The sequence below is a fragment of the Hemiscyllium ocellatum genome, chromosome 48 (assembly GCF_020745735.1).
Source record: "Hemiscyllium ocellatum isolate sHemOce1 chromosome 48, sHemOce1.pat.X.cur, whole genome shotgun sequence".
NCBI classification, from domain to species: domain Eukaryota; kingdom Metazoa; phylum Chordata; class Chondrichthyes; order Orectolobiformes; family Hemiscylliidae; genus Hemiscyllium; species Hemiscyllium ocellatum.
Window position 1 is genome coordinate 22,051,480 of NC_083448.1, and position 14,554 is coordinate 22,066,033.

The 14,554-nt window shown below is 42.9% G+C and overlaps 1 protein-coding gene across 2 annotated transcripts in view; it reads left to right on the forward strand.

The window, feature by feature from the left end:
- LOC132837063 (ubiquitin-conjugating enzyme E2 D4-like) overlaps nt 1-14,554 on the forward strand; it is a 38,288-nt gene that overhangs the window by 15,402 nt on the left and 8,332 nt on the right. For both annotated transcript variants that reach the window (XM_060856746.1, XM_060856745.1), the window contains exons 2-5: nt 5,420-5,483; nt 11,227-11,258; nt 11,345-11,422; nt 11,520-11,625. In XM_060856746.1, coding sequence (XP_060712729.1) covers nt 5,420-5,483; nt 11,227-11,258; nt 11,345-11,422; nt 11,520-11,625 — 280 coding nt within the window. The remainder of the gene's footprint in view (nt 1-5,419; nt 5,484-11,226; nt 11,259-11,344; nt 11,423-11,519; nt 11,626-14,554) is intronic.

Here is a 14,554-nt window from a genome sequence, read left to right on the forward strand (position 1 = left end):
AATTGGTGTTCATGATGCAGGTCACTCGCTGTCTGCCTGATTGTCCTACGTCGTGCTTTGTGCAGTCACTGCATGAGATTTTGTCCTGCACATAATGGGTATCAAATCCTTTTATTTTGGTGACCCACTGTCTGAGTTAGGCTGTCGGTTTGTGTGCTGTCAAGAACCCTAGTGGTCGGAGCAGTCGAGTTGTCAGTTCCTTTTGACTGATGATGTCACCTTGAAAGGGGTCGAAACATCTCAAGAAACCTGCTAGCTCGGCGCGTAGACCAACAACGAATCCAACTAGTTCCCGAACTACAGATCTTCACAAAATATTTAAATCTTGCCAGTTTGCCCTCATTGTTTATTTTCTCTGTCTTGGTTATCTTTTTGTTCCTCTGCTGGATCCTTTATCCTAGCCTTTGGGGCAGTCACTGCATTTTCCTTTTGTGTTTGCTTTTTCTTTCAACTTATTACTTGACTTCCTTGGTTGGCTCTAGTTGGTTTATCCCTGTCTCAGAATCTTTCCTTGTTATGAATTTTAGCTGAGAGTAATGAATTACCTCTTTAAATGTCTGCTACCACTTGCTTACTGTCATTCCTGCTCATATATCTGCCCAGTTCATTCGAGTCAACTTTGTTCTCATTTCATTGTAATTCCTGTTATTTAAGTTAAATAAAGTTGTTTCTGATCCAAGGTTCTCACTGTCGATCCGGATAGTGAATTCTATCACATTATGATCACCATTTCCCAGGGTATCTCTTACTTCCTTCAGTTCATTTGTGGGATATGGTTGTTGCAGGCTGTCCAATGTTTATTGCCTGTAGGTAGTTGCTCTTGAGAAGGTGGTGGTGAACTGCCTACTAGATAACACGTGCTGTAGGTTGACCCACAATGGCCTTTGTCAGGGAATTCCAGGATTTTGACCCAATAACTGTGAAGGAACAATGATATATTTCCAAGTCAGGATGGTGAGTGGCTTGGAGGACAACTTGCAGGTGTTGGTGTTCTCATGTATCTGCTGTCCTTGTCCTTTGAAATGGAAATGGTCATAGGCTTCAAAGGTGCTTTTTAAGGAACTTTGGTGAATTTCTGCAGTGCAAAGATAGTAAATAGTGCTGCTACCAAGTGTCATTAGTGAAGGGAGTAAATGCTTGTGGATGTGGTGTCATTCAAGCCAGCTGCTTTGTTCTGGATGGTGTCAAGCTTATCGAAGTTGCACCAGTCCAGGCAATTGGGAAGTATTCTATCATACTCCTCACTTGTTCCTTGCAGGTGACAGACAGGCTTTGGAAAATCAGCAGGTGAATTGCTTGCTATAGTCTTCCTAGCCTCTGACCTGCTCTTGGAGTCTTGTATGGTAAGTGCAGATGAGTTTCTGGTCAGTGATAAGCCCCCAGGGTGTTGATAGTGAGGGATTCAGTGATTGCAATACCATTAAATGTCGAAAGATGTTTAGATTGTTTTTAAATGGAGATGATCATTGCTTGGCATTTGTGTGGTGCGAGTGTTACTTGCCAGTTGTCAGCTCAGACCTGGACATTGTCCTGATCTTGTTGCACTTCAACTTAGACTGCTTCAGTATTTGAGAAGTAGTGAATGGTGCTAAACATTGTACAATTATTGGCGAGTGTCCCACTTCTGACCTTATGAAGGTCATTTATGAAGCAGTTCAAGATGATTGAGCATAGGAAATTACCCTGAAGAATCTCTGCAGAGATGTCTAGAGCTGAGATGACTGATCTCCAACAGCATACCTGACATGTTATGTCAGCAACCACAGGCATGTTTTCCCCCTGATCTCAATTGATTTCAATTTTGCTAGTTCTCCTTGATGTCACAGTCAGTTGAATGCAACATTGATATCAAGGGCTGTCACTCTTACCTTACCTCTGGTATTCAGCACTTCTGTCCAAGTTTAATGAGGTCAGAAGCTGAGTCGACCTGGTGGAGCCCAACTTCAGCAATTGTGAGCAGGTTATTGTTGAGTAAGTGCTGCTTGATAGCACTGTTGATGACACCTTCTGTTACTTTACTAATAGTGGAGAGTAGACTGTTGTGGTAATATTTGACTGGGTTGAATTTATCTTACTTTTTATGTACAGACATATTAGATTAAATTCCCTACAGTGTGGAAACAGGCCCTTCGGCCCAACAAGTCCACACCGACCCTCCAAAGAGTAATCCAAAGAGACCCATTTCCCTCTGACTAATGCGCCTAACACTCTGGTCTGGGCAATTTTCTACATTGTCAGGTCAATGCCAATGTTATAACTACTGGAAGAGCTTGCTTAGTGAAGTGGCAAGTTCTGGAGCACAATCTTCAGTGGTGTTGCTAGAAAGTTGAAAAGTGTGGTGCTGGAAAAGCACAGCAGGTCAGGCAGCATCCAAGGAGCAGGAGAGTCGACTTTTCGGGCACAAGCCCTTCCTCAGGAATGGTTCGGGTTGGGGGGCGGGGTGCGTGGGGAGTGGATAGGTGATAGGTAGATGCAAGTGGGTGGTGATGGTACTAGGTGGGAGGAGAGGGTGGAGCAGATAAGTGGGAAGAAAGATCGACAAGTAGGACAGTGCAAGAGCATGGTGCCACATTGGAGGGTTGAATCTGGAATGAGATGGGGAGAAGGAAGATAAGACAACTGGTGAAGTCAGCTTTGATGTTGTGTGGTCAGCGGGTCCTGAAGTGAAAGATGAGGCGTTCTCCCTCCTTGGGTGGCTTAGATTTGGCGTTGGAGGAGGCCCCAAGACTTATTGGCTGGAATGTTGTCAGGGGTCATGGTCTTTGCAGTACCCAAAGTTTCAAACCATTTCTTAATATCATGTGCAGTGAATCAATTTGGCTGAAGACTAATACTTGTAATGCTGGGGACTACAGGAAGAAGCTGAGCTGGATCAGCTAATTCACATATCTGGCTGAAAATTGCTGCAAGTGCTTCAGCCTTATCTGTTGTACTGTTCTGCTGGGATCTTCCATCATTGTGGATGGGTATTTGTGTGGGGTCGCCTCTTCCTGAGAGTTGTTAATTGTCCACTATATTGCATGACTGCAGAGCTTAGTTCTGATCTGTTGATTATGAGATCGCTTTGTTCTGTTCATCACTTGCTGCTTCTACTGTTTGTCATGCAAGTAGTCCTGTTTTGTACCTTCACCAGGTTGACAACACATTTTAGGTGTGCCTAATGCTGCTCCTGGAATAGTCTGCTGCACTCTCCATTGAACAAGGGTTGATCCCCTGGCTTCATTGTTATTGTTGAGTGGGGGTTTGCCAGGACATGAGGTTGCAAGTTGTGCTGGAGTACACATCTGCAGCTGTTAATGGTGTACAGTGCCAAGTGATGCCCACTATTAAGTTGCTAGACCTATTTGAAGTCTGTCCCATTTATATTGGTGATGATGCCACAAAATGTGATGAAGGATATTCTCAGTGTGAAGGTAAATTTCATCTCCATAAGGATTGTGCAGTGGTCACTGTGATCAAAAGTTTCATGGACAGATTATATCTGAAGACGACAGATTGGTGAGACTGAGATTAAGTATATTGTTCCCTCTTGGTGCTCTCACCATTTGCTGCAAACCCTATCTATCAGCTATGCCCTTTAGGACTCAACCAGTTCACTCAGCAGTGCTGCTGCTGAGCCGCTTAAGTTGGTGGACATTGAAATTTTCCAGCCAAAGTAAATTTTGCGCTCTTGACACCCTTAGTGCTTTTGTGAAGTGTTGCTCAACATGGAGGAGTGCGAATTCATCACCTAAGGGAACATGGTATATGGTAATTCTTTGCCCGTGTAAAACCTGAAGTCATGAGAGTTATGAAGTCCAGAATGAATGGTGAATACTTCTCGGGAAATGCCTTCCTAGTTTGTATATCATTGTGCACCTACCCCTGCTCGGTCTGTGCTGCTGGTGGCACAGAACCTATCCAAGGATGGTGATAATGGTGTCTGAGACATTGTCTGCAAAGTATGATTCCATGAGTATGACTGTTAGGTTGTTGCTTGACTAGTCTGTCAGACAGCTGTCCTAATTTTTGGCACAAGCCCAAGGTTTTAGTCCCGAGGATCTTGCAGGGTTGATAGGGCTGTTTCTGCCATGATCTTTACTGGTGTTGAGGTTGATGTTGGGTAGTTTTTGTTTTGTTTCTTTGATGAGACTTCAAAGTGATGGATAAAACAGTGACTTGCTAGACCATTTTGGAGGGGATTCTCGATCCTTGCTGCAGAGAATAGTGTCCATTCCCCTGACATTATTATCCCTTATGACAACTGCATTTCTCTTTCCTCCCAACTCTTCAGTGGCTCTCTGTACCACGGTGCCGTTGTCAACTTGCTCATCCTCCCTGCAGCCCCTACTTTTGCCACACAAGGAAACAGAATGTCAAACCTTTTAGTACTGTAGGAGCCTCAGCCCTTGACCTCGTCTGTCTCGTGGAGGTCTTTACCTGCCTTGCTCCTAGTCACACCAATCTGTCCCTGACCACTGTTCAAATTTGTGGTGAGTTCATCTAAAGGGTGTGACTGCCTCATGAGACACAGAGTCCAGACAATTTTCAAACTTTGGATTCCATCTCTTTAAATCTGAGCCAACGTTCCTCAAGCAACCACCATTTGTCACAGATGGTCATTGTAAATGAAATGAAGTAAATAAACAGCAATGTGATTCATCAGCTCCCACATCATGCAGGTCCAACACAGCGCCTGACCTCGCACCTTTATTTCATTTACTCATTTCTTAATTTATTTTTCATTTTCTGATGGTCGTTTAATTTTTAATCTGTGAAGTATTTCTTATATTTATCTTAAATCTGAAAGAAACATATAATTAATTGTCAAATTATCCTTTGTTCCGACCCAATGACCACCTTTGTTTAGTACTGGGCCCTGATCATAGCCTTCCATTTATCCAAACTATGAACCCAAAAGTAGTGCTCCTCTTCCCTTCCGAATGCACTTGAATGTCCATGCTGCTCTGGAATTCCAGAGACTGTGCGTCTCTCCAGATGTGATAGCTCCTTACTGATCCTGTGAATCTATTTGTTGTCGTCTCATCCAATCATGCCAGCCTTCATTCCTCCTTGAACAATGCTAAGTTCCCTGGCTTGATGGCAGTGACAGAGACTGAGATATACCGCACGCTGAAATTGTATTGTGGTTGAATGTGTTCTGCTCTTGATAACGTTGAACATCTTATCTGAGTAAAAATAGTTTTGTCCTGTGGCACTGTACTCCCTTTGACAGTAGTGATGAGGTCTAACTGATTCATAGACAAAGTCTGTACACAAAAAAAAGTTACATAACCTGACTGTCTTACTGTGAAGCTAGATCTGTTCCCAACTGCTGCATTCAGTGTGAATCCATAATGTTTTACTGAACTTGTGTGTTGAGAATTGCATCCAAGGAAACTTTCACTATTTTAAGTTTTTTTTTTGAATTCTTTACCAGGAATACCAGGACTTGGAGCGTGACCCTCCAGCACTGTGTTCAGCAGGTCCAGTAGGAGATGACTGTAAGTGTAACAAATTACAGAATGTCTTTCTTGTGATGTTCAGCCAAGGGTAAAACTGCCATTTTAAATTATCATTGTCAGAAATGTACTTGAAAGCTAAAATGATGAGTTACCATTAAGAAGACATGTTTGAAAAACGTGTGCTTTACCTTTATGCTTGTCAGCATACCGTGGCTTTTCAGTGAAACGCTAAAGGTGAAAGGTCAAGTCAACCTGACAAGCAGATTTAATGCTAAGTCTTTATTTTTGTTTGCACTGTGACGGTTTTCTTTCTTGCTGGCTGTGGCATTGCATGTCTTTTTCTACAGAACTGTGGGTGTGCAGAGATCTGGGGAAAGGTGGGAGAGTAACACTAGATAATAGTTAGTATTGACATGATGGGCTAAATGGCTTCTTCCAGCAGTAATAACTTTGCAACTGTGTTGCATACTTTTGTGTTGTTAATCCATTTCACATGACTGTAAGTGTAACAAATTACAGAATGTCTTTCTTGTGATGTTCAGCCAAGGGTAAAACTGCCATTTTAAATTATCATTGTCAGAAATGTACTTGAAAGCTAAAATGATGAGTTACCATTAAGAAGACATGTTTGAAAAACGTGTGCTTTACCTTTATGCTTGTCAGCATACCGTGGCTTTTCAGTGAAACGCTAAAGGTGAAAGGTTGTTTTAGGTGGCTTTCCAGTCACTTTAAGGAGGATGACGATGAAGATGAACAGCGAAGTTTGTTGAAACTTGCAGTTGAAATTTCCTGAAAATCTTTCATTTTAAGACTCGATGGTGTTGTGACATTGAGTGACCCAATATTGTTAATTGAAAATGCATGGTTCCATAAAACAAAACATGGACACATAAGTAAAGTCAACCTGACAAGCAGATTTAATGCTAAGTCTTTATTTTTGTTTGCACTGTGACGGTTTTCTTTCTTGCTGGCTGTGGCATTGCATGTCTTTTTCTACAGAACTGTGGGTGTGCAGAGATCTGGGGAAAGGTGGGAGAGTAACACTAGATAATAGTTAGTATTGACATGATGGGCTAAATGGCTTCTTCCAGCAGTAATAACTTTGCAACTGTGTTGCATACTTTTGTGTTGTTAATCCATTTCACATTCCTACTTTTTTCCTCCTCTTGTGTCTTGCATGTATGTTCAATGTATTTCTCTTCTTTGAAGAGATAAAATGGCTAGCCAGAGTGTTTCGGAGTTGAGAGACATGCTGCTATCTACATGTGGGAGTGAAACTTTGAATTTTCTTCTGTGTTTTAATTGATTTTGAAATGAAACCAGTGTGAGAAGCTGGAGAGAAAAGATTGCTTGAATGGCAGAAATTTGAATTCTTTTTGAGCAATTTGATGCATTGGACGTTATTGAATTCGGGAATTTTTTGCAGTTAGAATGGATTTCGGTTGATTTGCAAAATGTGACCAAAATGAGGAGAGAGAGAGAGAGAGAGACTGCAATTTCCCTTCCTACATGGTTGAAGATGCCCTCCAATGCATTTCATTCACATCCCGCACCTCCGCCCTCAAACTGTAACAAGGACAGAACACCCCTCCGCCCCGCTCACCTTCCACCCTACCAATCTTCGCATAAACTGCATCATCCGCCAATATTTCCGCCACCTTCAAATAGACCCCACCACCAGGTATATATTTCCTCCCTACACCTTTCCACTTTCCACAAAGGCCGTTCCCTCTGTGACTACCCGGTCAGGTCCATGCCCTCCTGCATCCCACCCTTCCCTCCTGGCACCTTCCCCTGCTACTGCCGGAATTGCAAAATCTGCACCCACACCTTTCCCCACCCCCTCCCCCACCCCTACCTCCATCCAAGGCCCTAAAGGAGCCTTCCACATTCATCAAAGTTTTACCTGCACATCCACCAATGTCATTTATTGTATCCGTTGCTCCCGATGCTGTCTCCTCTACATTGGGGAGACTGGACGCCTTCCTACAGAGCGCTTTAGGGAACATCTCTGGGACACCCGCACCAATCAATCACACCGCCCTATGGCCCAACATTTCCACTCCCCTCTCCCACTCTGCTGAGGACATGCAGGTCTTGGGCCGCCTCCACCACCATTCTCTCACCACCCAACACCTGGAGGAAGAACGCCTCATCTTCCGCCTTGGATCACTTCAACCCCAGGGCATTAATATGGACTTCACCATTTTCCTCATTTTCCCCTCCCTCCACCTTACCCCAGTTCCAACCCTCCAGCTCAGCACTGTCCTCATGACTGGTCCTACCTGCCAATCTTCCTTCCCACCTTTCCGCTTCACCGTTCTCTCTGACCTATCACCTTCATACCCACTCCCATTAATCTATAGTACTCTTTGCTACCTTCTCCCCAACACACACCCCCCTCCATTTACCTCTCCACCCTGGAGGCTCCCTGCCTTCTCTCCTGATGAAAGGCTTTTTCCCGAAACGTCAATTTTCCTGCTCCTCAGATGCTGCCTGACTGGCTGTGCTTTTCTAGCACCACTCTAATGTAAACTCATTGACAAGTCTGATTATGCTTGACTAATTAAGCTACATGCACTTTTTCTTTTAAAATCATCTTAGCTTCCCAGAATGCAAACTAAATTCATAACATTACCAGATCTTGAGCTCCAGGGGACAACACACAAACATTCAATCCATGACAATCAGACCACAAAGAGTTAACCTTTCCACCAGCTTCCTGTCTGTGTCTGTCTGTCTATGTCCCTTGAACCCTTCGGTCAGTGAATGTTATTTAAAGAAGACTGTTTTCTCTCTCACTCACACACACACAAATACCTTCCAACTTCCTTACTATGTCAGTTTCAGCCTTTGTGTTTTCCAAGCCTGTAAGAGTAATGAGACATTCACATTCCAGAACAGTTAAGATGAGGGAGCTGAGCTTCATAAATTGAAACCTGCTGTGTGGTATACATTAAAATGTATCAGGATTGTTGTATTATGTGCATATTCCACTCAGCTTATTAAATTACAAGTTATTTTCCTACTGAGTATGCGTTTTGTTAACAGTCTTCAATATAAAGCAGAAATTTAGTTATCTGACATCCATCTGTGAAATATGCGTGCCTCTAGCCCCCAACGTCAGAAGGAAGTACTGCCACACATTCCATAAGTGAACAAATGTTATCACCTTATTTACACTGATTGACGCTAAGAGCAGATGTCCCCAATTCGTATGAGCAAATGACACACACACACACACACACACACACACACACACACACACACACACACACACACACACATTCCCACATATCCTGTAGCAAATGTGTCACATATAAGGCTATAAGCTTTCTCATACAGTGCATGTTCAGTGCATGAATAAAGCCACATTAGCCAATTGGATCCATGATATCTGTGAAAAAGCCAGAATGAATGAATAGAAAGTGATTAAAGCAGCTCATGGAATGCTATCCTTCATCATGAGGGGGACCAAAGTAGGGACGTTATGCTTCAATTACACAAAGCATTGGTGAGACCGTGTGCTATTTTGATTGGAACAAAGGATGTAAATGTGTTGAACGCTGTTCTCAGGTTTAGTCGATTGACACCTGGAATGAATGGATTTTTTGGGAGGATGCACTGTTCTTTAAAAAGTGGTGCAGTTAGAATCATTGAATATTTTTAACGTGGAGGTGGATAGTTTCTTTTTAGGTGGGGAATCCAAGATAGAAGTGAATGTGGAATTTGGAATACACAGATTTGATCTTATGGTGGAGTAGATTTGAAGGACTGAGGGGCCTACTTCTAATTCATATGTTTGATATGAACATACATATGTTTGTGTTGATGCTGTGTAGGCAAGGGCTTGTAGCCAGACCAATGTAGATTACACGAGTGCAGCACTGTTTTAATTGAGAGTCCAACATGCACATTTTCTAGCAATTGACCTTTCCATGAAAAGTTGTAGTTTGTAAACAAATCACTTGCACTGTTGTTGGAGACTAAGTTTGTTAGATCTTTTTGTTTTACTACCCCTCAAAACAAAAGCTTGCTTATAACTTGCTAAACATTGTGCTTTACAACCAGACAGTAAATGTTTATTTGGGATTTGTCTGGGCTTCCCTCTGCCTCGTCTTCACTATCCTTTCGTTCTGTACTGTACACATTGCGCTTTTTATTCTCCGAATGGTGATAACGCTTCAGCATATTAATGCGATGCAGCCAATTCCCACCACCCCCGACGATCTGGGTGTTTGTTTGCTAATTTACTTCAGTAATCTTTTTGACCATGCTGTATGTACCACTGAAGCACATTTTCAGGGTTCACCTTGGAAAGGAAGGATTAATAACATCTCTTGAGTCGTTTGTAATGTTTGGGATTTCACAGGCTGTGTACCGGATGTTTGATGGTTGTTTGTGATGTTCTCAGACATACTTGAGCCATTTTTAGACTCCAATGGAGCCGCTCCTGGAAAGTGATGGTCCATCTCCTTCAAACCTAAAATATTTCTTTGTTTAATTTGAGAAATCCCCTCCCTTCATAGCCACAAACTAATTGAAAATGGTGAGATCCAAATGGACTCATTTGGTGAATCCTATGTGGCAAAGAAAAGAAATTCCAGTATTTTGTCCCATCTTGAGAATGTTTATCACTGTATACCCAAATTACCGTTTTGAGGGATTGATGTCACCATGGTGGTATGCTGAAGACTCTGTTATATTTAGTCCATTAGTACCTTCCTGATGTTTTATTGTTGACATGAAATTGAAACCTTGATCTGACTGGACCTCCATTAATAATCCACACTGAAGAACTGGGTTAACTTTTTTACTACTATTTAGCAGTATTTGTAGCTGAAGTGAATGGCCTCGGGCAATCGAGTCATCTTTTGTAACACTGTTCAGAAAGTCTGGATTCAAGTCCTCCTGCCCAGACATGTCAAAAGGTGTCTGAATAGGTTGGTTAAAAACATCTACACTGATGACGTGCTTTTATCTGTGATGGAATTCTTACTTGCTCAGCCGATTCGTTTCCTAATTTACATCACTGCTCATTCAATATCGAAGATTGTACTGTTCCCTTAATAATGTTTGTTTAAAATCAAATACTTTTAAAATACTGATCAAAAATCAGGTTTTAAACAAGACCTTTCAACCAGGTTTTTTAATAAACATCATTGTTGTGTTTATCATCAACACAGAACTTATTCAATGAAGATGCAGAATTTGGTTAAGATACGCAGTCAGTAATGTACCTTTAAAACAACCTCAGAACATGTGTGCACATGTTAACTCAAGGAAAAGATCAATTGGCTTTCTGAAAAGATAAACACTTTTGCCATAGGTTAATCCTGAAAGCAAAAGGACAAAATGTGATTTTTTTTGGACTTTCATCCTCTGATGTTCTGGCATGTGATCAAGTTGTGAATCGTGCATTGTTCTCACTGAAAGCTTGAAGATTCATGAAGTACAAGCGTAGCATGATCTTTCAATCACTCTTTCAAAATAACTCAACCAGTGGCTTTCTTTTGCAGGTATGGGAGCGATCACAACAGTGGCAGACTTGTCCCCATTAGTAATATATCCAAGTGTTATGTAGTAGCAGACCTGCCCCTCCCAATACAGAGGACTTGCGTAATACAGTGGCTGGCCTATTTCCACTTTACTCCAGTATTTTACAATGTTTAGGGAACAATGAAACCTCAGGGAGTTGAGAGAATACCAAATGAAGTAACAGGGATGAAGTAATCGCTGACTTTAAGAGAAAAGCCAACTCACACTCCTCTTTCTTTCACAGATTTTCATTGGCAAGCTACTATCATGGGGCCAGTAAGTATCCTGTCTTTGTACAAACGGCCTTTCACTGTCTGAGCCGATGTCTTTGCTGACTTGCCTTCTCTGATGTTTTATTGTAGAGTGACAGCCCTTACCAAGGTGGTGTTTTCTTTCTGAATATCCATTTCCCATCAGATTATCCTTTCAAACCACCTAAGGTAAGAGCCACCGCTTGGTTTTCTGATTATTATGCTTTTGCCATTGCGTTTGGTACCAAAAAACTTCATGCATTTTTCTCCTGAACTGTTCGACTAGGTTTCGTTTACAACGAAGATCTACCATCCAAACATTAACAGTAATGGCAGCATTTGCCTTGATATTCTCCGATCACAATGGTCTCCAGCTTTAACACTGTCAAAAGGTGAGGCAACCTGTCGTCTTGTCCCAGGTGAGGCAGAAGCATTTGGACACATTCATAGCTTGGTGATTATTCTTATCTTACTGACTAGAAAGGTCTCTTGAGCAGCATTAAAGAGAGTCAGCACAGAATTTTAAAAGGAAGATTGTGCCCAACTAAGCTGACAAAGTATCGGAACAGTTCAGTGAAGCAAATGCAATAGATGTTTGCTGTGTCGATTTTTGAAGAAAATATAGAGTCATAGCACATAGAACCAGAACCTTTTGTCCAACCAATCCATGCTTGCACAATCCCAAACCATACTAAACTCATCCCACCTCCCTACAAACATAGAACATAGAAAAATACAGCGCAGTACAGGCCCTTCGGCCCTCGATGTTGCGCCGACCAAAGTCTACCGAACCTACACTAGCCCAATAACCTCCATATGCTTATCCAATGCCTGCTTAAATGACCATAAAGAGGGAGAGTTCACCACTGCTACTGGCAGGGCATTCCATGAACTCTCAACCCGCTGAGTAAAGAATCTACCCCTAACATCTGTCCTATACCTACCACCCCTTAATTTAAAGCTGTGTCCCCTAGTAACAGCTGACTCCATTAACAGAAAAAGGTTCTCAGTGTCTACCCTATCTAAACCCCGAATCATCTTGTACACCTCTATCAAATCTCCCCTAAACCTTCTTTTCTCCAATGAGAACAGCCCCAAGTGCCTCAGCCTTTCCTCATACGGTCTTCCTACCATGCCAGGCAACATCCTGGTAAACCTCCTCTGCACTCGTTCCAATGTCTCCACGTCCTTCCTATAGTATGCCGATCAAAACTGCACACAATACTCCAGATGAGGTCGCACCAGAGTCTTGTACAACTGCAACATGACCTCAGGACTCTGGAACTCAATTCCTCTACCAATAAAGCCCAGTACACCATATGCTTTCTTCACAGCACTATTTATCTGGGTGGCAACTTTCAGAGATCTGTGTACATGGACACCAAGATCCCTCTGCTCATCCACACTACCAAGTAGCCTACCATTAGCCCAGTAATCCATCTTCTTGTTACTCCTACCAAAGAGAATGACTTCACACTTAGCTACATTGAACTCCATTTGCCACCTTTCTGCCCAGCTCTGCAACTTATCTATATCCCGCTGTAACCTGCCACATCCTTCTTCGCTGTCCACAACTCCACCGACTTTCGTGTCATCCGCAAACTTGCTCACCCAGCTTTCAAGCCCCTCCTCTAGGTCATTTATAAAAATGACAAACAGCAATGGTCCCAAAACAGATCCTTGTGGAACACTGCTAGTAACTGCACTCCAAGATGAACCTATACCATCAACTACTACCCTCTGTCTCCTTCCAGCCAGCCAATTCCTAATCCAAACCTCTAATGCACCCTCAATGCCATACCTCTGTAGTTTTTGCATTAGCCTACCATGGGGTACCTTATTGAACGCCTTGCTAAAATCCATACACACCACATCTACTGCTTTACCCTCGTCCACTTCCTTGGTCACCTTCTCAAAGAACTCAATAAGGTTTGTGATGCACGACCTGCCCTTCACAAAACCATGCTGACTATCCTTGATCACATTATTCCTATCCAGATGTTCATAAATCCTATCCCTGGCAATTCTCTGTAAGACTTTGCCCACAACAGAAGTGAGACTCACTGGCCTATAGTTACTCAGGCTATCCCTACTCCCCTTCTTGAACAAGGGGACCACATTCGCTATCCTGCAGTCTTCTGGCACTATTCCCGTAGACAATGATGACATAAAAATCAAGGCCAATGGCTCTGCTATCTCCTCCCTAGCTTCCCAGAGGATCCTAGGATAAATGCCATCAGGCCCAGGGGACTTATCTATTTTCATCCTTTCCAGTATTCCCCAGACCTCTTCCCTACATACCTCAAAGTCATCCATTCTAATCCCTTGTGATTCAATATTCACATCAGCAACAGTGTCCTGTTCCTGAGTGACTACTGACGAAAAGTATTGATTTAGCGTCTCTCCAATCTCCTCCGCCTCCACGCACAACTTCCCACTACTATCCTTGACTGGACCGATACCTACCCTAGTCATCCTTTTATTCCTGACATACCTATAGAAAGCCTTTGGGTTTTCCCTAATCCTACCAACTAAGGACTTTTCATGTCCCCTTCTCGCTGCTCTTAGCTCTCTCTTTAGATCCTTCCTGGCTACCTTATAACTCTCAATCGCCCCAACCGAACCTTCACGCCTCATCTTTACATAGGCCGCCCTCTTCCCTTTCACAAGGGATTCCAATTCCTTATTAAACCACGGCTCCCTCACAACACCCTTCACTCCCTGCCTGACTGGTACATACTTATCAAGGACACCCAATAGCTGTTCCTTGAACAATCTCCACATATCATTTGTGTTCTTCCCTTGAAGCCTATTTTCCAATCCACGCATCCTAAGTCATGCCTCACCGCATCATAATTTCCCTGCCCCCAGCTATAACTCTTGCCCTGCAGTGCACACTTATCTCTCTCCATCGCTAGAGTAAAAGTCACCGAGTTGTGGTCACTGTCCCCAAAGTGCTCACCTACCTCCAAGTCTAACACCTGGCCTGGTTCATTACCTAGAACCAAATCCAGTATAGCTTCACCTCTTGTTGGCCTGTCCACATACTGTGTCAGGAAACCCTCCTGCACACATTGGACAAACACCGACCCATCTAACGAACTCGAGCTATAGCTTTCCCAGTCAATATCTGGGAAGTTAAAGTCCCCCATAACAACCACCCTGCTACTTTCACTCTTCTCCTGAATCATCCTCGCAATACTTTCCTCTACTTCTCTCGGACTATTAGGAGGCCTGTAGAAAACTCCTAACAGGTGACCTCACCTTTCCTATTTCTAACCTCAGCCCAAACTACCTCAGATGGCAAGTCTTCCTCCATCG